We start from the raw sequence: 22,129 nt of genomic DNA, 5'->3' as shown, positions 1-22,129 counted from the left end.
GAAAAATTGTCAGCTGCAGTCGTCGGGTTCTACGTCCCATGTCACTTGTCCATGTCTCTTGCTCTTGCCAGTTCCCACGCAAATCCACACACCCGCTAAACCCCTTCCCACCCTCTTCGAACGTCTTCGTCGGGCTTCTGCGCACTTTCCCAGCCCCTTCCTCACTGATTCTGCGCAGGTGCGCTGCTTATTGTCCCCCAGCTAAGTTGGCATCACAAATCCACTATTGGCATCGGCTTCGCTTTTTCTTTTCGAACTTGAATCACTTTGTTGTGGATGTTTCTCTATGGTTTTTGTTGTTGGGTTTCTATTTTAGCACTCGCACTTGAACAGCAAAAAAAAGTATTCAGCTTGTTTTGGTTAAATGATTTGACGGTCTCTCAGTGTGTGTCTCTGGTTTTTTGCTCGTGGCTTCTCGGCCCCCAACCTTTCCGCCCGAGCGGGAGAACGACAAGAGCCACTGACCAGCAGCCCCTGGCCTTCCCCGACTGTGGGGGAGCGGTCAGATGGGGTGGCCGAAGAAGCCCCTGAAGCGCTGAGTTTTTGGAGCTCTGGCTGTACGCTATACCTGGCGCTGCGAACGCTCACAAACGACTGCGAGTGGTCTCGTTGCCTGCAATCCTGCGAGTTCACGTCCGAAAGTGCGAACTGCGAAAGTCGAACTCGGGCGCAGAGTGCAGAGCGCGTGCCCGGGATCGATATTAAGGGCGAATCGAACAACTGGCCTTCCGCTTTCCGCGGGGGTGACAACGCTTTTGGCTGTCCGGGCTGCATCGGTGGTACTTCCAGTGGTAGTGGTATTGGCGGCACAAGCGAGAAAAAAGTGACTAGGGAGGACTGGTTCCGCGGGCGAACCAACAGTGTCGCGCTCACTTCTAGCGGAGTGCTTGTTAGTTAGTTTACATTCCCACCGCTAGGTGGAAACTCCGAAGGAAACTTCGCACAGGTCACCGTCTTCAAAAGGCAGTCCAATGCACGAGTTTTTATAAAACCTCTAAACTTAATTCAAACTTGTTTTCCTAGATGGATTCAAGAGTTTATATAATTTTTCTAATGGCGAAACCAAACCACTAGATGGCGTCGCAATTCCATTGTGAGATCTGAACATATCCAAGTTTCCCACCGCCAACCATCCAATTTCCTCCTATCCACATCACCGGGTGATTATTGCTTGGCTAGCCAAGTTGCAAACCACTTTCGACATTATTTAACATGGTAACTTTTTCCTCCCCTGCGACTGGCAACTCTGTGACGCACAGCTGATCTACTCACCGGCTACAAATTAGATTTCTTACATTTGTTTATTTACGCCGCCGCCTTTTTGCTAGGCCTCAGGAAAGCGTATACCTAGGAACAGGGCCTGGTACAGACCCGGAGCCACACACCTACACCAACGCACATTCCGCCTAATTGCGCAACGCACTTAGCCGGCTGGCGTGGCAGTGCACGGTAAACTGCAACGTACGTGGCAATGAATCTGAAATCGAGCTTGCAGGAACTTTAATCCATCGAGCGTGTAGCACTAGACCCTAATTCCCATACCAACTCCTCCCTCCGCCAAGATGACGGCCACGTTGCGTTACCGCGGCGACAAAAGCAATCTCTTGGAGTTCGCCAAGAACTTGGACGCGTTCAAGAAGGTGCCAGAGAAGTACACGGAGACGTCGGAAATCGGAGGAACCCGTAAGTATTGCAGAGCACTTGGTACTGCCAGGGTAATCCCACTTTATCCACTCTACAGTATCCCTGTTGAGCCGCCTGTTGATCGTTTACCTGGTTTATACGGAACTGCACTACTACTGGCACGAGACGGAAATTGTGTACCAGTTCGAGCCGGACATCGCCCTGGACGAGCAGGTGCAGATGCACGTCGACATCACCGTGGCCATGCCCTGCGCCTCACTGTCCGGCGTAGATCTCATGGACGAGACGCAGCAGGACGTGTTCGCCTATGGGACTCTGCAGCGGGAGGGCGTCTGGTGGGAGATGTCCGAACACGACCGGCTGCAGTTTCAGGCCATCCAGATTCAGAACCACTACCTGCGAGAGGAGTTTCACTCGGTGGCCGATGTGCTGTTCAAGGACATAATGCGGGATCCCCATCCGGCGCGGGAGAGTGCCTCGAAGGCGCATGCTGCCCCGCCGCCAGGAGCGTTGCCCCTGTCTGTGGACCTGCATGGCCAGCACAACGTTCAGCCGGAGAGCAAATTTGATGCGTGTCGTCTGCACGGAACATTGGGAATCAACAAAGTGGCCGGTGTGCTCCACCTCGTGGGGGGAGCTCAGCCCGTTGTGGGACTCTTTGAGGACCACTGGATGATCGAACTGCGGCGCATGCCTGCGAACTTTACGCATCGCATTAACCGGCTCAGCTTTGGACAGTACTCGGGAAGGATTGTCCAGCCATTGGAGGGCGACGAGATTGTCATTCACGAGGAGGCTACCACAGTACAATACTTCCTGAAGGTTGTGCCCACAGAGATCCACCAGACATTCACCACCATAAACGCTTTTCAGTATGCCGTCACCGAAAACGTGCGAAAACTAGGTGAGAAGGGCAAAGAGATTATATTAATTGTCAATAATTAATTATTTTAATCTGTGGATAGATTCCGAGCGCAATTCGTACGGCTCCCCTGGCATTTACTTTAAGTACGACTGGTCGGCTCTGAAAATTATGGTGCGTAACGATCGCGATCACCTAGTAACCTTTGCCATCCGCCTGTGCTCAATTATATCAGGAATCATTGTCATCTCGGGGGCGATTAATGCCTTGCTTCTGGGGATTAGAAGCCGTCTGCTCCGCACCTTCGCCCCGGTTTTGTACAACCGATTGACCAGAGCCAAGGCTGCTGCTCCGGATGCTGCTTTTCTATCCTCGCATTCCGCAAAGGCCGGGACAGCTCCGCCTGTCAACGATCTTCTGCACACAGCCAACCTGATGGCCAGCGTGGACATCTCGGCCTATTTGCCCACGACGCCGCCAAAGCTCAAAGCCGGCCTTTAGCCGGCTTTTCTGTGCAACAGGGAATCTCAGTCTGCAAACTACTAATCCAACTTTTTTACGCAAATATTGTATTCTCTCATTAAGATACGAAAAAAAAGCACAAAATAATATGTCACGAATTCTGTACATAAATATGAATAAGTTTAAAACCGGGGGTGCTGCGTTCTTTAATCGCTGCCAAGGATTCCAGTATCGATGTTGCTCCAGCGCCCGGAACGCCGGTAACCGAACATGCTCTTTAGTATCTCCAGGCCGGACTCCACAGTGGTGCGCACGTCGCGCTCGCTGCCTAGCTTTGGGTTGATCTCCACCAGATCGACGCCCTGCACCCGCTCGGTGTCCCGGAGTGCCTCCACGATGCTGATTCCCTCGCGGAGCGTGAGGCCACCGCGTACCGCAGTGCCCGTGCTAGGTGCCACATTGCTGTCCAAGGCATCGATGTCAAAGCTGACGTGGATCTTGTTCTGCGGATTAAGGGCGTCCAGCGTCATCTCGATAATCTTGGGCACGCCCACCCGGTCGATGGTCTGTTGAAGGACGGGACAATTAAAGGAAGTTGGGTAGGGAAGGGCGGAAGAATTTCGTATGGCATGCACAAAATCATTTTCAGAATGTCCCTCACTGCTCTCAAAGCAAAAAGTTGGACTTATTCTTCCTTAACGCGACTGTACAATACCAGCGATGGCCCGACCCACTTTTCCGTCTCATTTTCGCATATCTGCTGTAACATATTCCAATTCCGATTGAATTAATGATCGATAATAAATTTGCAGCTTGGGCAAAGCCAAATCGGGAGCGATGGCATTAAACCATTTTTCAACAAATGTCGATTTTGCACGAGCCATAAATAATGGGCAACGAGCCGTTCTGACAAGGATGCGGATGTGGCTAGGCACGTAATTTTGTGTGAGCCACCACCACCGTTTCTTATTTTCCTTTTCGTATTCGGGATCGCGTCGGATCGGAAGTCCTATTACAGGGGGTAATAGTAGGGTCTGCGACAACCCCTATAAATGCCGAGCTTACATCGGTGGACGCAGGACGAGTGATCTCTGTGTAATTCGCTCGCCAGTCCTGCTTTAAAACAAGAATAGGGGAAGAAACCGGAATTTTAAAGTGTTTACAACTGGCGGCGAGACTGGAAGGGATCGGTTCGGATCGGGTTGGTAGGGCCGAGAAACCAAACTGGAATGCAACGAAGTGAAATGCAATTTGGGAAACGGACGGCACATGCTCTCTACCTAGGTGCAGATGCCTTTCTCTAGTTTCTACACAGCAAAAAAATATTTTCTAGTTTGGACCAAACTTAGTAATGTCCTAAGGTAGAGCAAGGACCTAAATACGCAATGCCTCCATCGCAAAATTTCGTTCCGAATGTCTTGTGATAATGTTATGTGTTTAAATAAAATTGGGTTGATGATAAGCGGCTTTTCGCTCAGTGCACTCACATCCATTGCATAGTAGCGTATTCCGACTTTGTTTAGGATGAACGCCTCGTAGGGGTCAATGTCCCGGAGTCCGATGTAAACCAGCTGATCCTTGGGCAAGCTGAAATGGCAAGCAGAACGGAGGAAGATCAGAAAAAGCATGGAGAACATATTTCCCAGCTACCGGAATGCGTGATGGAAGTCTTTGAGACTTTTCCTATACAGAATAGAGAAAGTTGGAGGATCGGGTGGGCTGCAAGTCGTGGGATCACTGAACTGAAAAGTAAAGAGAGGAGAAACAGGGGAAGCCCTTAAAGTGCGAGTTCGCTGGAGTGCTCAATGATCCTTGAGGCGCTCGATCCTTTTACTATTGTCAGGATCATTTTAGACCCCATACTTAAAAATATCAGTATCAGTTTGTTCCCTATTTTGTTTAATCAAACTGAAGACCATTTTGGCCTAACATAAAATATGTAAAATATTTGTTTATCATTTTAAATTCTCAGGGATTAAGCCAATGTTTGAAAACTTCTAGCTGACTTACGATCCACTACCACTCGGCATGCGTGTCCCTGATTAGTAGGCCAGGTGGTGGGCCTTTGGCACGATCGCAACCCTAAGGACTGCAACCGAATAGCATTGAGAAGGAGAGCAGGCATTCTGCACTGCTCAAATGTGAAATTGTCTGAGCAGGGAACACAGAAAAACGGCAACAAAAACATGGCAGACAACGGAAAACAATGCCGCCAGCGGCAAGGAGGGAGAGTGGAAACACATGCCACGATTCAGTGTCGAATGTCCTCCGATCCCACGTTCATATGTTTCGTTATAATGTGCCTGCATCCGTCGCCTGCTTTCAATTCCTGCATCGATCGTTCTTTGCTCCTGGTATACGAACCCAATGTCTTATGGTAATGTTATGATTATTACGATTAGATTCGGGGGGAACTGCATCTGCCGCCGGCTGCAGATCGGATTCATTTGGATTCCGTCTGCCCAATCCGGATCCATGATGGGATCATGACCATTTGGGCATTGGTACATGGAAAGTTAAAAGCGCCGTAGGCGTTTTATTCAAACTCCTCTCAAGAGAAACGGGTGAATGCATGGAACGCTGGCTTAGGGTATGGGTCTGGAAGATCCGCCTAAGTCAACAAGAATATGTATCCTAGCCATTATAGCTTTACTTTGGAAGCCGAAAATACATCGAGAAGTTCGATTGCACGTTTCAGGTTCCTATGGCTCCTAGCTTTCGGTGCAGCATAACAAATATTTGGGTTGGTTCGTTTTTCCGCCACGATTTTAAAACGCTAAGGGTGACTTTTTCGGAGTCCCTCTCATTTGAGCCGGGAAAAGACCAGACCCTCCCTTTCCCTCCCCAGGCACTTTCCAGCTTTGTTGTAACCTCGTGTTGTGCCTGCTTTTTAATCGCGCTTTGTTGTAACGCAGGCCATTTGCTGTTTTTGTTTTGTTTCTGGCGTGGCTAAAACGGATTAGGTGACCCAACCCTTTCGATTTCGAGTCTCATTGTACAACTTCTTTTCTCAAAAATTACTAAAACGGCGTATTGCCTATTTTTGGGGTGGACAGAATGAAACGGGGACAGCACGTCAACTGCGCCTACTGAAATACCATTATGGGTCCAATAGGACTGTCAATAAGAACATTATGAACAAACGATTCCCTTAATTTAAATTGGCCAATTTCTTAATTTTACCCCCACTCAAGCATCGCATTTGCATATTTGTATGCTAACCAAACACTCTGCGACGTCGATCTGTCTGAATCTGAATCCGCATATCTTTTGAGGGCAGCAATAGCGCCACTCCACCCCATTTCCGTTGCCACTAGCAGCGCACCACCCTTTGAAAAGACATCAAAAACCACCCCCGGCCCAAAGTTGCGTTACAATTCCCGAAGTGCAGTGCAGCGTACATAAAACATACAATGAAATCTGATATAATTTTCTATGTGCATTATGTCCTCGTAACAACGCACGACAAAAACCCTAAGGAAATGCCCAACTAAAAACCGAACCAAATTCTTCTCACAAAAAAGTTGCATGCAACACGATTTCACTGTACCTCACACATCGTTCTGTAAACTGGAACAGAGCGTCCGACTGGAAGAGGCGAAGAAAAAATCAGCACATGAAACAGGAAGTTTACAAGGATTGGGGGAGTCCGAGGGTGGCTACATATATATGGCGATATATGGCATACAGTATGTGCATACATACACATATGTACCATACTATGTGGCGTGTCTAGTGGCGAATATCGAATACAGGAGCAATGAAGCACACAACCGAAGCGAAACGAAACGAAGGGAAATATTGAAAACGCCAGAATTGCATTACTTCGAAACTAAACCGGCTCTTGGATATGGGTCCTGGGCCCCGGGTCCTTGCTTCTGGTTTTCGGTTCGTAGGGGGTGTACGAGCAATGCTGCCCGGAGAAACCACCCTAACCTTTGGCGTTGGTGGTTGATAGTGCAAAAAGAATAATAACGGAAACGGAACCATAAACCCAAAACAGCCCTTACAACGCGACTGATTTGTAAGGATAATGTTGGCATGCATTATAAAACGGTTGACGACCTCGTCGGAAAGAGCCAACATTTTGCAATGATTTCCAATTGCTCCTGCTATATAGGCCCAATGGGCCGCAACATATTCGAAATCGCAGCATAGATGATTTCGCAAAATATGTACATATGAGGCATACATTGGTTAAACTATGAAATCTATGGGTTCTAGCTGAGTTTGTTAGTTTTACAAAGTAAGTTAAGGCTGCTCCAGTGGATTCAAGTTGCTTAACTGAACAAGAGAGCTTGGCTCTCTCCCAATCTATCTCTTGGCTTCCATTTTGTCTCTCAGTGTAGCTTAGGCCGCCACTGCATTACCACTCAAATCCCATGTACTGCACTACGCATCTCTTAACTAAGCTTTACCTTTATTTTTTGGGATCTGTTTTTGCGTGTTATAAAACAAAAGCATTGCTGATCGGTTGAATTTGTATCAAAAAGCATGAAAAACTTTGAATACAGCATAAACCACTGAGAGAGCAGCCGAACGTCAGGGGTGTATCAAAGGGGGTTCTTAGGAATATTCCAGTTTGCAGTGATTCTTGACTCGTTTCTTATTAGACAAAACTTTTATCACTTCTACGTGGTATTTATAGAAACAAAGCTTAAGGTAAGGTTTGGCGCTATGTGTTAGATGGCTATATATTAGAACCGAAGTTTCCGGAATAATCCCCCTATCACGGCGCGCAGATACGCCCATGTCGCCACTCTTTCGCTCTCTACCTTCCATTCTCGCTCCGAACACCATTGCAACCCCGAGAGAGCTGCTCGAGAGGCAACTATGAGAATGAGAGGAGGTTGCTCTATGTGGAAATGGAAACCGAAACCGTCAATGCCTCAATTTCGCATTTCATTATTTCATTTCCACGCCAACCATCGTGCGCCGCGGTTTAAACGCTCCTGCCACAGGAAAAGGAAATAAAAGCAAGGAAAATCCTAATCGAATACCAAATATCGTGCTTGTGTGCTCTTTCCGCAATTGATTTTTTTTAAGTAGTGCATGACAATAACCGTTGAGTTGACTCCATCCGAAGTAACTACAACTGGAAGCTAGCTGACAACAGCCATTGGCCGAATCTCATCTCACACCAAGCGAAATGTAAGAATATCCCCAGGATATCCACGATTTGTGCAACTGAATGAAAGGCAATGATAACAATATCAATCAACAACTTTGAAACTGAGTACTTTTTTTTTTGCTAATGATCGCGTCGCGCTGCATAATTGTGCAATTTACTCACTTATAATCCGCGTGTCTGCATATATCCATATGTACCTATATCTATTTTTTTGCTAGTGGGTGTGTGATGTGTGTAAGTTGTATACATTCAAACGAATATTAATAGGCAAAACAACAATATGCAATTCGATGGAGGAAAAAGCGAACCTCCCAAAGAGAGCAGCGGAGAGATGGGCGGCTGTTGGTCATAGTGAGAGGGGGCGGCCAGTGCGGAGATAGTAGATGTGTTCAGATCTACGCCTCTGTGAGCTGTGTATCTGTAAATACTTGCTGCTCAAATATAAATCTGTGTGTGTATGTGTGTGTGTGCTTGCGTGTGCGGGAGAGAAGAGCGCTGAGTGTTAGAGCGAGAGCCAGTTCCGAAGAGGGCGCAGCTAGCATATCGATTTTATGATTTCATGTGCAAGGAGCATTGTACGCAACAACAAACGGAGGAACACGACCAACTAACCGTTAGAAGTAGACATTTTTTGAGCGAGAGGGTGGGCGAGTGTGTGTGGGTGGCAGAGAGTACTTGCAGTCAACAAAACGCCGGTTGCCATAAAAGCAAATGCACGCATGCATGAATCAGACCCATGTAGTAGTAGCAATATTCAACTTCGAGGATTCCGCGATTCACCACAGGAAAGGAGTTTTTGTCCAAAAACAAGAACAACAATGAGTTTTTTCCCCAGTGTGCGTCTGTATTTATGTTTGTGTGGGAGAGAGCTCGAAATAGGTAGATACCTATATACACACGCATTTATTTATTATGTGTACATATGTGCCTGTAAAAACAATATCAGCCATACAAAGTCTAAGTCCCCTCCGCCCACCTCCCAACAACAACATACATATCTAAATCAGTGCAGGTAAAGAGCGGTTGCTACACGCCCAAATAAGCTCTCCACAGTAGAATTGTACCAAAATCTCAAAGTATTCTCGCTACGCAATATGTATGCGTATCTGCACGCAGATATATTTTTTGTATCGCTTGTGAAATATGAAATCAATGCTTTGGATGGGAAAAAATCGATAATATCGATTGGCGATAACAATCGCACGCACACACACAGGCCCGCAAACACAAACAACACCCCCTACTAAACCAAACAGCTAAACCTACAACCACCAAACACATCGAATTTACCGCTTATAGTTTTGTTTTATTTTTGTTTTTGTCCACATCAGACGTCAGCGACGGCGACGCCAGCGTTTATTTATTATAAACGATTACATTACAACAAACACCAAAGTCCTGGACAACCGAAGAGAGTGTGGGAGAAAATCGAAGCAGAGAGCACGGAGGAGCGCCGTGAGAGCGCGCGCGCAAGGATTTCAGATTGCAGAGAGAACTTAGCAATTAGTTTGCTTTGTTTGCTCAGCCAAACAACAACAACCAGCTCCCCAAAACCAACAACACACATACTCGCTCTCTAAACTGAAACAAGTGAGTATTGACGACGGGCCGAGCTGACGAGATCGCAGGACGAAAGAGAGAAAAGGGTGTTTTGAAGGGTGCGGTGTCGTGTCAAGGCAACACAGTCAAACCCCTAATGCGGAATATTTTTAAAATAAAATTAATTTAAATCATAAGAGCTTAGCTATATTTGATATATGTGTGTGTCCGTGTACATATGTCTATGTCTAAACAAGTAGCTCTTTCTTGCCGTTCGGGTTATCGGTACCCGACTTTAATTGGCTTGCCATGGCGAAAGTGGGTAGTACGGGACGACGACGTGCGTGCGCGTGACCTTTTGACTCTTCCGTAGGCGCCTCTGAAAAAGGTGCGAGTCGTTTCGCTTATTGCATTTCACAATGGGTATACCTGCATATGTATGAGAATAGAGGATATTAAAATAGCTCAAAACTCTAGAAAAAGCATCCACAAAAGTAAAAGCAGTAGCAACTAAAAACTTTCCAGTCTCAGCTAACCAGTCCAAATCAGCTATGTAGTTTTTAGCACGGCTTTGGGAGTGTCGAATGCGTTAACTGAAGCTGAAACATACTGTGCACTATCGAGACCCACTGTAGTGGCCATATGCAAATCAAATTGCTACCATTTCCACAGCGATCGGTTTTCGTGACAGCCCCCTCTCTCTATCGCACTTAGTTCAGTGAACCGACACATTCCCTGGTTTCGTTCCGATCAGCATCCTCTGTCTCTCTTGCGCAGCCTCTCTCGCCGCCCCCTCTGCCTAAGCCTCTGTTTCTGCTGTCCACACCCCTTACCAAGGTGCCATGTAAATGGCGGAGCTGGCTTAGGGGGTGGCAATGCCGTGCTTTTAACCCTTATTGGTGGCAAATTGCGCTCGTACATTTAGAGAAACTTCCGTTCTACGTTTCGTTTTGCTTCGTTTCGCCAAGCGAAGTATTACAACTTGTTTGGCTAAGGGTGGGTCTACCGTCTATTGCTCATTTATGGTGTTTTGATGCATTCTCAAGGGGTGCGGGCTGCTTTCTCGCATGTCCTGACCCCTCAACCCTCTTTTCTCCGCATTACGTAACTGGGCGGGGTGCACAGCGCCACAAACTCTTATGGAGAGAGCGGTGTAACAATTTGCCGAAAGGAGAGGAGGGTACGCAAGAGCGGCTACAACGCACAGCCGTGCCTGAAAGTCCTGCGCTCGCCCCAGAAGCATCCTGTTCCTGTGACGCAGCGGATCTGGTCTCGCGTTCGCTCCACTACCTCCACATCCTACACCTACAGTACACATATCACATGAACTTAAAACTAGTGAACGGATTAATTAAGAACGAATCACAAAACAAAAGCTCGCTAATCGCGCCGACACAGCAGAAGCGTAAATTCAGAAAAGTTTAGTTCTTCAGTGCCGAAGGTGTGTTTGCTTCAGAGTGTGTGTTTTCGTGTCTGCAGAGCTTTGATTTCTAGTGCGCGGGTGTGGGGAGAGAGGACTAAATAGAGACAGAGAGAGCGGCCGGATGAGAAAGTGGGGCGCTGGGCGGCGCTTGTGAGCAAAGCTTCATTGACCAACCTTTATTTCCTAAACAAAGGAATAACATACATTCATCACTTACTCAGCAACGGTTCATCCATGTTTTTTAAATCCACAGAATTATAATTTAGCGATTTAAGAGAATTGATGAATTGTGCGGTCCCAGGATAACCTCTGCCTCTAATGTCTATTAAATAAGAGTTCAGCGTCGGAAAACTAAAGAGTCTGGTAGGATTACAGCATATTTATGCTGTAATATCCTTTAATTGTCCAAGTCCCGGGTCACATTTTTCCGTATCCTCCCGCCTTTAAGCATTTTCGTATACATTAATTAATCAATTAAAGGTGTAGGCATATATTATGTTATACAGTCCGCCCTCGCAAGCATTTTAACAAATATTTTACTTGTCTGTTCACGAAATAGCTAGAAAATATACGATTTAAATAATTGCGCCCTGGGCAGATGTAAGTAAAGAAATATAAATTAAAAAACATCTTTAGAATAATCCAACAAATTTTCCTATCAAACCCTAGCTGATTGATAATCCATTTGCCCATTATAACTACTAAAACCCATAATAATACAAAAAACTACTAACACATCTTGCAAATGTTTTAATCTTGACATTTAACTATTCTTTCCATGCGCCCACCCCTGCGTTGGTCGTGACAACCAACAATTAACTTCTCGACTCTGCCCGATCCTCTCACCCATCACTCAGTGGACTTTATCATGGCAAATACCGGAGCTGGCGGCGGAGTGGACACACAGGCACAGCTAATGCAGAGTGCAGCGGCAGCCGCAGCAGTGGCGGCAACAAACGCGGCCGCCGCTCCCGTACAGAATGCAGCCGCCGTGGCGGCCGCCGCCCAGCTGCAGCAGCAACAGGTGCAGCAGGCAATCCTGCAGGTGCAGCAGCAGCAGACACAGCAAGCGGTGGCCGCGGCCGCTGCCGCAGTGACCCAGCAGCTCCAACAGCAGCAGCAGGCTGTCGTGGCCCAACAGGCTGTAGTGCAGCAGCAACAACAGCAAGCGGCGGCGGTGGTGCAACAGGCGGCGGTCCAACAGGCTGTGGTGCCCCAGCCGCAGCAGGCGCAGCCCAATACGAATGGCAATGCAGGATCGGGATCGCAAAATGGCAGCAACGGCAGCACGGAGACGCGCACAAATCTCATTGTCAACTACTTGCCGCAAACGATGACCGAAGACGAGATCCGTTCGCTCTTTTCCAGCGTCGGCGAGATTGAGTCGGTGAAGCTGATACGCGACAAATCGCAGGTCTACATCGATCCACTCAATCCGCAGGCGCCCAGCAAGGGCCAAAGTCTGGGCTACGGCTTTGTTAACTATGTCCGGCCGCAGGATGCCGAGCAGGCTGTTAATGTTCTAAACGGCCTGCGACTGCAGAACAAGACCATAAAGGTGTCGTTTGCCCGCCCGTCGTCCGATGCCATTAAAGGCGCCAACCTTTATGTGTCGGGGCTGCCGAAGACCATGACCCAGCAGGAACTGGAGGCCATCTTCGCACCATTCGGAGCCATAATCACATCACGCATTCTGCAGAACGCCGGCAACGATACGCAGACGAAGGGCGTAGGCTTTATTCGATTCGATAAGCGGGAGGAGGCCACAAGGGCTATCATTGCCTTGAACGGCACTACACCATCCAGCTGCACAGACCCGATAGTGGTAAAGTTCTCCAATACGCCCGGCAGCACAAGTAAGATCATTCAGCCGCAGCTGCCCGCTTTCCTCAATCCGCAATTGGTGCGACGCATCGGGGGCGCCATGCACACGCCAGTTAACAAGGGCCTGGCCCGGTTTTCACCAATGGCCGGCGACATGCTGGACGTAATGCTGCCCAATGGATTGGGAGCGGCGGCGGCGGCGGCCACAACGCTGGCCAGTGGGCCTGGCGGAGCGTATCCCATTTTCATCTACAACTTGGCGCCGGAAACGGAGGAGGCTGCGCTGTGGCAGCTGTTTGGCCCATTTGGAGCTGTGCAATCGGTAAAGATTGTAAAGGATCCCACAACGAATCAGTGCAAGGGCTACGGCTTTGTTTCGATGACCAACTACGATGAGGCGGCTATGGCCATTCGGGCGCTGAACGGCTACACCATGGGCAATCGGGTGCTGCAGGTCAGCTTCAAGACCAACAAAGCCAAGTAGAGCGGCCCAAATGGAAGTGGAAAAAGACGCAGCGGGAGCACCAGCATCCACAACCCATTATCTTGAATCTAAACAACCTGACCACACAACACACATATATAAATATGCATGGTATAACGGTAACTAAGCGCAACAAAACAGTATGTGTACAACACACAAGAAAAAACAAGAAATTAGCAGGCAGGAGAAAATACTCTTTCCACTAAATGACATCGAAACGGCGGAAATCCCCCCAAAAAACACAAATCTCCTCCCACAATCCTCCCCAAAACCGCCGGCCAGAAGCGTTGCAATAGAAAAATTCTTCTTGTTTAGCATTTAAGTAAAAAACATTAACTAAACGAAGCGAGCAGAAGAAGTTATAAGATCGGGAGAAGCGAATAAGGTAGGGGGTTGAGAATGAACAATGAAATTTTAAGAAATAATATTGCAAAATGAAAACACACTGTGGCAGTGGCAGCTGTGAAAGGTCAAAGGTTGGCACAGTCAAGCTAGTCACAAAGCAAAACAAAGAAATCAACCAAACAAACACAAAACACACAAAACGAAAACAAATTTAACTTTATTAGCAAAAAAAGAAAATGAGAAATTTTAAAAATTTATTAACTTTAAGTAAAACGCAGCAATGAAATCTTCCAAACAAAAGAAAGCAAAACAACAAATCTGTTTGTTACACTTTAACTTTTTCTACCATAAAAACTTTGAATCTTGATACTAAACCCAAAGCAGAATTAAGAAAATAGAGGAATTCAGTGTCTACACTTTATACATATACGGTGCTTACAGGACACCAGTTTGGCTTGATCAAAGAGCGCAGGATAAAAAGTATTTGAGGGACAATTAGGAGGATCGCGCATATAATAGATATATATGCATAACATGGAGGCTGCTACAGTATTACAAGAAACATAAACATAAAAACTACATACTTAATAAACGAGCACGTTTAATAATTCTAAAAATATATGTATATCCATATGTATATGCGATAATTCTATGTCTGCCTAGATATACAACTAAATATAGAAATTTAAAGTGTTTTTTTTTATGTTTTGTATTTGTTTTCTACACTAAGAAAACGAAACAAATTCCGATTGAATCAAGCCAAACTCATGTCCTATAAGCACAACCAAACTCAGTGAAAACTGAAGAAAAACATAGAAACCATAAAGAATGATTGACAGAAAGCTAGCGACGTGAAAACAAAAGTAATACAATAATTTATGCGCAAATTTAAAATGTTTTACTAAAGTAAATAATTGTTAGTGAATATTGATACTGCAAATGTGCGCGTGTGCACACAGGTGCCTGTAGATATATAGTTCGCTATGTAACGACGCATGCTGGCGTAGGCACACCTTATATACTTTATATAATGTATAGTTCAAGGAGCAAGTAAGCATAAACAAACAAAAAAAAAAACACTTGCTAAACCAAAACAATTTTAGCGTTATAAAACCAAGCGTAGCACAAAAAATTACTAAAAACCAAACAGTAGAGCAGCAGCAACCATTTTTTATATAACAAAAAAAGTGAAAAGAAAACAAGTGAATAGGAAAATATTCACGAAGGATGCAAACAAAAGTATAGCAAAGAGGTTTTTCTAGCTAAGTGAGGTGCTAAAGGGCAAAGAAACCGGCTACGTATTGACAAGGATTAATCCGAATCCTTCTTATATAAGACCCTACAAATCCGTGTCCAAACCTACAACTTTTGTGGATCTTTTGCGTTACATTATCAGTTGAACTTATGTATATTTCGTTGCTTCTATGGATAGTTGAAGCGAGAGAGCAAGACACAGCACACACACACAAACATCAGCATATATAATTTCGATTCTGGACTATATATTCCGTATTTGAATTTGGTTTTGTTTGATTTCTTTGTTTGCTTTGTACACGAATTGAATTTAATAATAAGTTTTTGCATCCAGCCCATAAAACCAGTCAGACCCAACCATGCATATTTATACAAATGATTTGTGTTTGATTTCTTTATAGAGTTCACCTTAGGAAACCCGACCCAACCCTTTTTGAGTTCACTCTCCAAATAGCATAAATTCTTGACCTAAGTTTGAACAAACATTGAACAGAATCCAAAAAAAAAAATAGGAATTTATTTTACTTTTATTATTATTACGTCACCTAGCGCTATGTGTAATCAGACGTATGTATATTACCATATATATATATATTTTTTTTATAATTATAGGGTAAAAAATATTTTTTGTTTGAACAAAATTCGCAACAAGAACTCTAGTCAGAAGATGGAAAACAAGAATATTATTATAATGAGGCAGCCGCATATAGGGAGGAAAAGTAGATCAAAACCAAAAGAACTATGGCAATTCCTAGCTAATAAAATGATTGAATGATTGATAGAAGCCGCCTGCTCTTCCCTTTCCAAAGATTTACCCACTTGAAACCTTTAAGCAAAAGAGAAGCAAGGCGAACGGAAAGCGTCAAAGGAGATTTCCAGATGAAAATGCAATACATTATAAACAATATACTAGTTTATTTATATAACATACCCACTTAAGAACACACTGTGGGACAGGAGAACAGAATAAAATCTTGTGGAAGCCAGGAATGTACTTGATTTTGTTTAGTTCGTATTTCTGTCATCACATATTTTTACACGCAACACAGACACAATTCTTAATTTAATTTAATTAATGAATCCTTATTTGCATACATATATATGTATACTTATTTTTTTGTCACTGATGATCAAAGTAATTGTATTAATTATAATTATTGTGCAATAGTTTTAAAATGCAACTGAAGGCAAAACACAGCAACAAATTTTCAAGTATCTCAAATTATAATTTCATTAGGCGAGGAAAACGAGAAATGAAATATTTGATCTTATGTAACATAATTGTATGATTATTCTATACACCGCAAAACAAGAAAGAAATGCAAGCTCAGCAACAAGAACAAAAATTTAAGAAAATATATACAACAATTATTTTTTAAGCGCAATTGTATATGTATCACATGCATATACATATTAATATCTCATATTTTTCTTTACCAATTTACCTATTAAGTAAGCAAAGAGCCAAGAAAACAAACGAAAACGAAACAAAAAAGATTATTTATTGTACTTTATAATTACGTAATTTTATTTAATTCAATTTGAATTATATATTCCCTTGATTTGAACAAAGCTACAAGAAACAAGAAGATAATGATATGATAAAGAATTAGTCTAATTATACACACAACACAAGAAGAGAGACCCAAGAAGGTAGATAGAGAGAGATAGAGAGAGAGAGAGAGATAGAACGAGCTACAGAAGTCTATTATAAAATCTATAACTTCCAAACTCTCTCTCCTCCCATTCTCCCCTTTTCTTAATATGTCTCTTTTTACTCTAATGTGCGGTTTTTATATTTAATTTTGTACGTTGTATTATTTCGTTCTTCATTTCGATTTTGTTTTACCAGAAACCTTTTTGTGTTTCAGCTTTAGTTTAAAATTATGATTTTATGCTAAACCTACTTGAATTGTCACAGCAACAATAACACAACACAGCTATTTAGTTGATATTATAGCTATATACGATCTGTGCGTATGTTACTGCAAACTCCTGTGAATCCTATCGAATGAATATTTATATTTTGATTATTATTATTTAGTATGGCCTATTTTTTTTTTTTTTGGTTTGTGTATTTTGCTTTTTGTCTAATTTCGCAACGAACATGTTTACTCTTATGATTTTCTTTGATTTCCGCACCAAAAAAAGTAAAAAAAAAAACCCAAGAAAAATTTTCTTTCAATAAAAAGAAATCTTGACGAAAATTTTAGCATCATTTTTATTTGTTATTTTTTGGTTTTGTTTGTTTTTAAAACTGTACGATTTCCGATTAACAACCACTTCTTTCCCGAATCCTATATTTATTTCCCTCTCTGTCTATCTTTCTCTATCTCTCTCTCTCTATTTTAAAAACCTCAAATCCTCTGACAGTCAGTCACATGAAGATGAAGGAATCGATCTAGTCAAGGCCCATCTAACAAGAGGTGCCATCGGAATCCGTTGATCTCAGCTAAAAAGACATCCCCAGACATTCCCAGTCGTGTTTGGTTTAGTCCTCGTAACTCCACGATCTAAGGGGTATCCCCCGTGTAAAAACAGCCCAAAGACATGCATTCCAGTTTTTGTTGCTTGGTGTAGACTCTGCCAGTTGCGATATTATTTGTGTGCAAACAAAAATACTTTTAATTTGTGTAATGCCATTATGTTTAGCGCTTATGATAAATGAATCTCATAGTTTAGTTTAGCGGAGGAAGTACGGTCACCTCTCCCTTAATTTATATATTTGTGGGGATATATTGCAACAATTTCTGTGTATGATTTTGTCCCGCATTTCTGTATTGCTTAATTCTGTGTAATTTTTGTAATTCTTAGAGCACAGTTTATCTATCATTTCGATGGGCAGAGAACTGGAGATGCTTAGCGATAGCATTAACGAAACACAAAGGATACCTTTACCAATCATTAACAAGTATATAAATATACCTTTCTATATATTATTATGATTAAAATAATGACGACGTCGACGGCGGGAAAGAGGAAACTATTTAATTTATTTTATTAACATATTTATATCGATTAATTAATTAATAATATTTATCAAATTTCAAATGATATTTCAAAATGGAAAACACTAAAAAAACGAATACAAGCAAATGAGAAAAAGATATTAATATTATAAATGTATTTAAAAATATACGATTATGAGTTTTTCTTGCTTTTTGCATATATATGTATTTCTCTCTATATAGTACATATCAGACACACCAAACTTTTTTTTCAAGATTAAGTTCGTCTATTGGTTTATTTCATTTTAGGTTCAGACTATTTTGGATATTCTTTCAAAGTTATAATTGAGTTCAAATTTTGAGATTGTCTTTGGTATACTATAGGTTGGGTGTTCTTTGCGTCTTCAATTTTAATCACATTTTTCATCTCAGACAGGTTTTGGTTGATTTACGGTTCCTTTCTACCAACTATATTTTGTACAGTGTATTGTCATACTAACACACACCCACATTACACACCCAATTCCCAAATATGCCTAAGTTTGTTGTGTGTTCTCTCTCGAAAAGAGTATGCCCTTTGTTTGCTCTTATGATTTCGCTCAGAGTATTTTCACGTACGCTTTTTTGCTCCCAGTCTATTAAACCAGCTGAGAAGGAAGATAAAACTATGATGATGATGATATGGCATTGCCTTATAAGGAAGAAGAACTGATCCGATTTTGGTATTTAAGTTGTTCCCCTTTTGTTCCGTTCCTTCTGTTGTGCATATGTATGCAAGTATACACATGTATTTATAAATATATTAATATTTATTAATGGATATGTTTAAGGGCATACATACACATATATTACCGATCGATATGTAGCCGATTTTGGTTTCCGGAGTTCCGGTTTTAAGTTTGTTGTTGCCGTTGTTAAACATTGTATTGTACGTATCCTCACTTACTATTTTTGTTTCGTGTGATTTTCGGTAAGTAATCGGAGAAGATAGCGCATCGCAGATCGGAATAAGTCTATCGCCAATCTCAACTAATTTTGGCACACATTTTTTCCTAATAAACATTTGGCAGCAAAACTGATGATTTCTCTAAATGTTTTCATTCTCGTTTTATTGATCTGTTTGTAGCAAAATAAAAACAGTAAAGCTAACACATGCATATCCAGCAGCAAAAAGTATAATGATTTATAAAGAATTTTCTAATTTATTTCTTTCTCTTGATTTATTTCCAGGTGTGTGTTATTGTTGTTCGTTCGATTTTGAATTGAATTTATGAAAAAAGAAACAACCAAAAAACATTTTCAAACACATTTCTTCAAGTTGAATTTCAATTGAATTAATTGATTACTTGGTTAAAGCGATAATGATTGTGTATATATATTGATTGATTAACACTTAATATTAACTGTACTTATTTGAAGCATATACCACAGATGTCCACAGATCCCAGTCCTTTATTCCAAATCCCGGAACTCCCCCCAATCGATGCACATACATGATTTGTATTCCTCGTACACACACGTACACATACAGGAATCACTTACGTTTCGGATTGTATTTTCCATAACAAAATCTAAGCGAGCAACAGAATATTTTGAATTTCAAGGAATTGGAACTTAAAGGCTTTTTCTAGTAAATAGATTTAATTTTTAACCAGCCAAGCACAATCCACCGTCTTCACAATCACTCCTTATCAGTATTTAGGGTAGTCAGACAAATATACAGCGAACTTTTAAAACCTTGCTAACGTTGAGTCAAAACTTTTTTTTACATAGATCCAGATGCCCTTTATTTTTTTAAACATTAAACAAGATATATTGATCGGTATTATTTAAAGGATTTAATATTTTTCAAATACAATCGTAGTACGCGTGAATGTATTTATCCTGTGTAAGAAGTTATTCAATGGAGTTATACTCGATTGAGTAAGCAAATTAATATATTTCTTGAGTTAATTAGGAATCTCCGACTGATGTAAATAAATCTGATTTCGATTTTCATTCTTATTTCGGTTTTCATCTTGTGCCAGTCATTCGTCCGTACAATGTGATTATTTGTGATTTGTCATATATACATACTCGTATAGGAATGAATATTCCTAGTAATAAACCTTTGTTGTACATTTTGAGTTCGAGCCAAGAAGAATTTAAGTTTTATCCCAATGCCAATAAGCCGAACAGCAAAGGCTCCGACAACGCCAACCCCCCACCCCGAGCTCTTATATGTAATGTCTAGTTATAGAGCGCTATATAGATACGATTTTACATCGTGAAAACGTAGAGCTGAAATCTTTGTTTAATTTCCGGGATACCCCGCAGCTTCCTTATTTACATTGTGATCTCTGATTTAATCTTTCTTCAGTTGACATTTGAAACACCCTTTCGACTGACTTTCCAAAACCGAAAGAAAAACCGAACTGCCCAAGGCAAAAAGCAATGTGTAAATTGAATAATCTAAATAAATAAGCAAATTAAAGGTTGATAGCAACTACACGCAAAGACTGAGGCAAGCAAAAAAAATAAAAATGAAACCAGAGAAAAATCGAAAAACAGGAGTCAAAGCAGAGTCAATAAAGCGAAATAAGTCATAGTACGTTAAGGCAACTGTGATAAGGCGAACAAACCCCCCGCCAAGAACCCCCCTTCAGCAAACCACCACCCAAAAACAAAATATATATATATTAAGTACAATACAATGGAATAAATGACACTATGACCGAGAGACTTAAGTGCGACTTGTCTAGCCGTAAGACGATCTCTGAATAATGTACTTTTTGCGCTGCGTTGTGTATTGGTGTTTTCGGGTTAACTCACTCAAACATGATGTAGTTCTAATACCAAGTTTGATCTGAGGCATTGATAAATAATGTTTTTGCCCTCACCTTTGACTCACGAGACATTTTGTTGAGGAAAATCGGACACAGACATTCAAATCCAGTGTAAAAAGCGCATTATTCGTACACTTACCAGTTGGGCGCGATTTCCTGTAGGCCAGCGTGCTGCCAGGTGTTACGGAGCTGCTCCAACAGAAATGATACGGGCATCCCATGGATGTTGCCCGACTGCGAGGTGCTATGCAGATTGATGTCCGCATGTGCGTCGATCCACACCAGGGACAAATTCGGCGTATGTTGCAGGTGCCCGGCCACGGATCCTGCAACGCGATTCCGTTATGGATTCTATCATTGGACGTGGGATCGAGATTGGGCACTCACCGAAGCCGATCGCATGATCACCACCAATGGCCAAAAACTGCGTGTTTTCCACGAGCATGAGTTTCACCTGTTCAATCAGTGCCCGATTGCAGGCCATGAAGTCCGCGTAGTTTCGGATGTGGTGATAGTGCACACGCTGCTGCTGGAGAAGGGGCTCGTCTACGGCGTACTGCAGATTTCCGTAGTCCCGTATCACCAGGTCATCTGGTCAATAAAAACATATATAAGCTCCAAACTGAAATGGTTGTTTTAATTATGAAGGAAATATTCTGCAATTGACCAGTTGTTCGCTTCTACTGCACAAGAGCGTTTATCGATTATTTATTCCCCAAATCAATACTATCCAACTTGTATCAAAATGTGGCTTTTCTAAATCCAGATTTTCAAAAACCAGCAATCGTTTTTCCGTAGCCAAACCCTTTTGTAAGTTCGAAAGCTTAAGGGAGGTAGCTGACTCACCATGACTGCTCTGAAGCACCTGACGCAGACTGCTCTGCCGGAGAAGATCTGGCGCCAGTTCCACGCCCAGCTTGGCCTGCCCCTTTGCGAAGGGCACTCCAATGATGCCTAGAGATTGCTCCGGTTTCCTGGGCGCAGTGCTTCTGGTGCTCTTGAGCCGGTGGAGGCGGAGAGACCTTGAGACAAATTTACGGCTCCACCACATTTTGCATGTGATCTAGGATCTCTTAGATTGGATCTGCTCGCAATGCTGGTAAATCCCCGACTGCGATGCCGGAATGGATGAGACAAAAACGGCGGCGACACAACGACAATGAGCACGAAGCAACTATCTATTGGGTTCTGGACCCCCTGATAAAGCTTGAGCGACAGTTCAGCTGGGATCGGCGGACATTGTAGTTGCTGTATGAGTAAAGTGAGAGCCACTGGATGGGCGATAAGGCGGCTATCGCCAGATGACCTTGATCCTGGCTCGGACGACAACAGTGGCGGAGGCAACAGCCCAACTGGGTCATACAATTCAACTTCTGTAACTCAGAGTT

General features: G+C 42.9%; 4 protein-coding genes across 19 annotated transcripts in view; 2 read left to right on the top strand and 2 right to left on the bottom strand.

Moving 5' to 3' along the window:
- LOC6615873 (amyloid-beta-like protein) overlaps positions 1–664 on the bottom strand; it is a 38,338-nt gene extending 37,674 nt beyond the window's left edge. For 9 of the 13 annotated variants that reach the window (XM_032726681.1, XM_032726684.1, XM_032726687.1 and 6 more), the window contains exon 1: positions 569–663. The gene's annotated coding sequence lies outside the window, so the exon portion shown is untranslated. Of the gene's footprint in view, positions 1–568 lie in introns of all 13 variants that reach the window. The other 4 variants (XM_032726683.1, XM_032726682.1, XM_032726688.1 and 1 more) reach the window with 2 other exon arrangements.
- A 566-nt stretch (positions 665–1,230) lies between these two features.
- On the top strand, positions 1,231–3,156 carry LOC6615872 (endoplasmic reticulum-Golgi intermediate compartment protein 2). The gene is made up of 3 exons (XM_032726703.1): positions 1,231–1,683; positions 1,742–2,548; positions 2,610–3,156. The coding sequence occupies exons 1-3, from the start codon at positions 1,563–1,565 to the stop codon at positions 3,005–3,007; spliced, it is 1,326 nt and encodes a 441-aa protein (XP_032582594.1). The 5' UTR covers positions 1,231–1,562; the 3' UTR covers positions 3,008–3,156.
- LOC6615870 (arginase-1) lies at positions 3,053–21,859 on the bottom strand. The gene is made up of 5 exons (XM_002040204.2): positions 21,588–21,859; positions 21,129–21,332; positions 20,881–21,067; positions 4,456–4,555; positions 3,053–3,534 (listed from the first exon to the last, which is right to left on the bottom strand). Exons 1-5 carry the CDS (start codon positions 21,790–21,792, stop codon positions 3,175–3,177), a joined length of 1,056 nt encoding a protein of 351 aa, XP_002040240.1. The 5' UTR covers positions 21,793–21,859; the 3' UTR covers positions 3,053–3,174.
- On the top strand, positions 7,874–20,637 carry LOC6615871 (protein elav). Of its 4 annotated transcripts, none has more exons than XM_032726700.1 (3): positions 7,874–8,119; positions 9,431–11,079; positions 11,919–20,637. In XM_032726700.1, the coding sequence occupies exon 3, from the start codon at positions 11,930–11,932 to the stop codon at positions 13,367–13,369; it is 1,440 nt and encodes a 479-aa protein (XP_032582591.1). In that variant the 5' UTR covers positions 7,874–8,119; positions 9,431–11,079; positions 11,919–11,929; the 3' UTR covers positions 13,370–20,637. The 4 variants fall into 4 exon arrangements, with proteins under 4 accessions (XP_032582591.1, XP_032582589.1, XP_032582592.1 ...); XM_032726698.1 differs by having other exon boundaries at positions 7,875–8,119; positions 9,431–9,689; XM_032726701.1 differs by lacking the exon at positions 9,431–11,079 and having other exon boundaries at positions 7,875–8,119.
- Positions 21,860–22,129: the final 270 nt, after the last annotated feature.

This window comes from Drosophila sechellia, chromosome X (assembly GCF_004382195.2).
Source record: "Drosophila sechellia strain sech25 chromosome X, ASM438219v1, whole genome shotgun sequence".
Taxonomy (NCBI): domain Eukaryota; kingdom Metazoa; phylum Arthropoda; class Insecta; order Diptera; family Drosophilidae; genus Drosophila; species Drosophila sechellia.
Note: the sequence above shows the minus strand (reverse complement) of the source record. Positions and strands in the feature narration are given on the sequence as shown.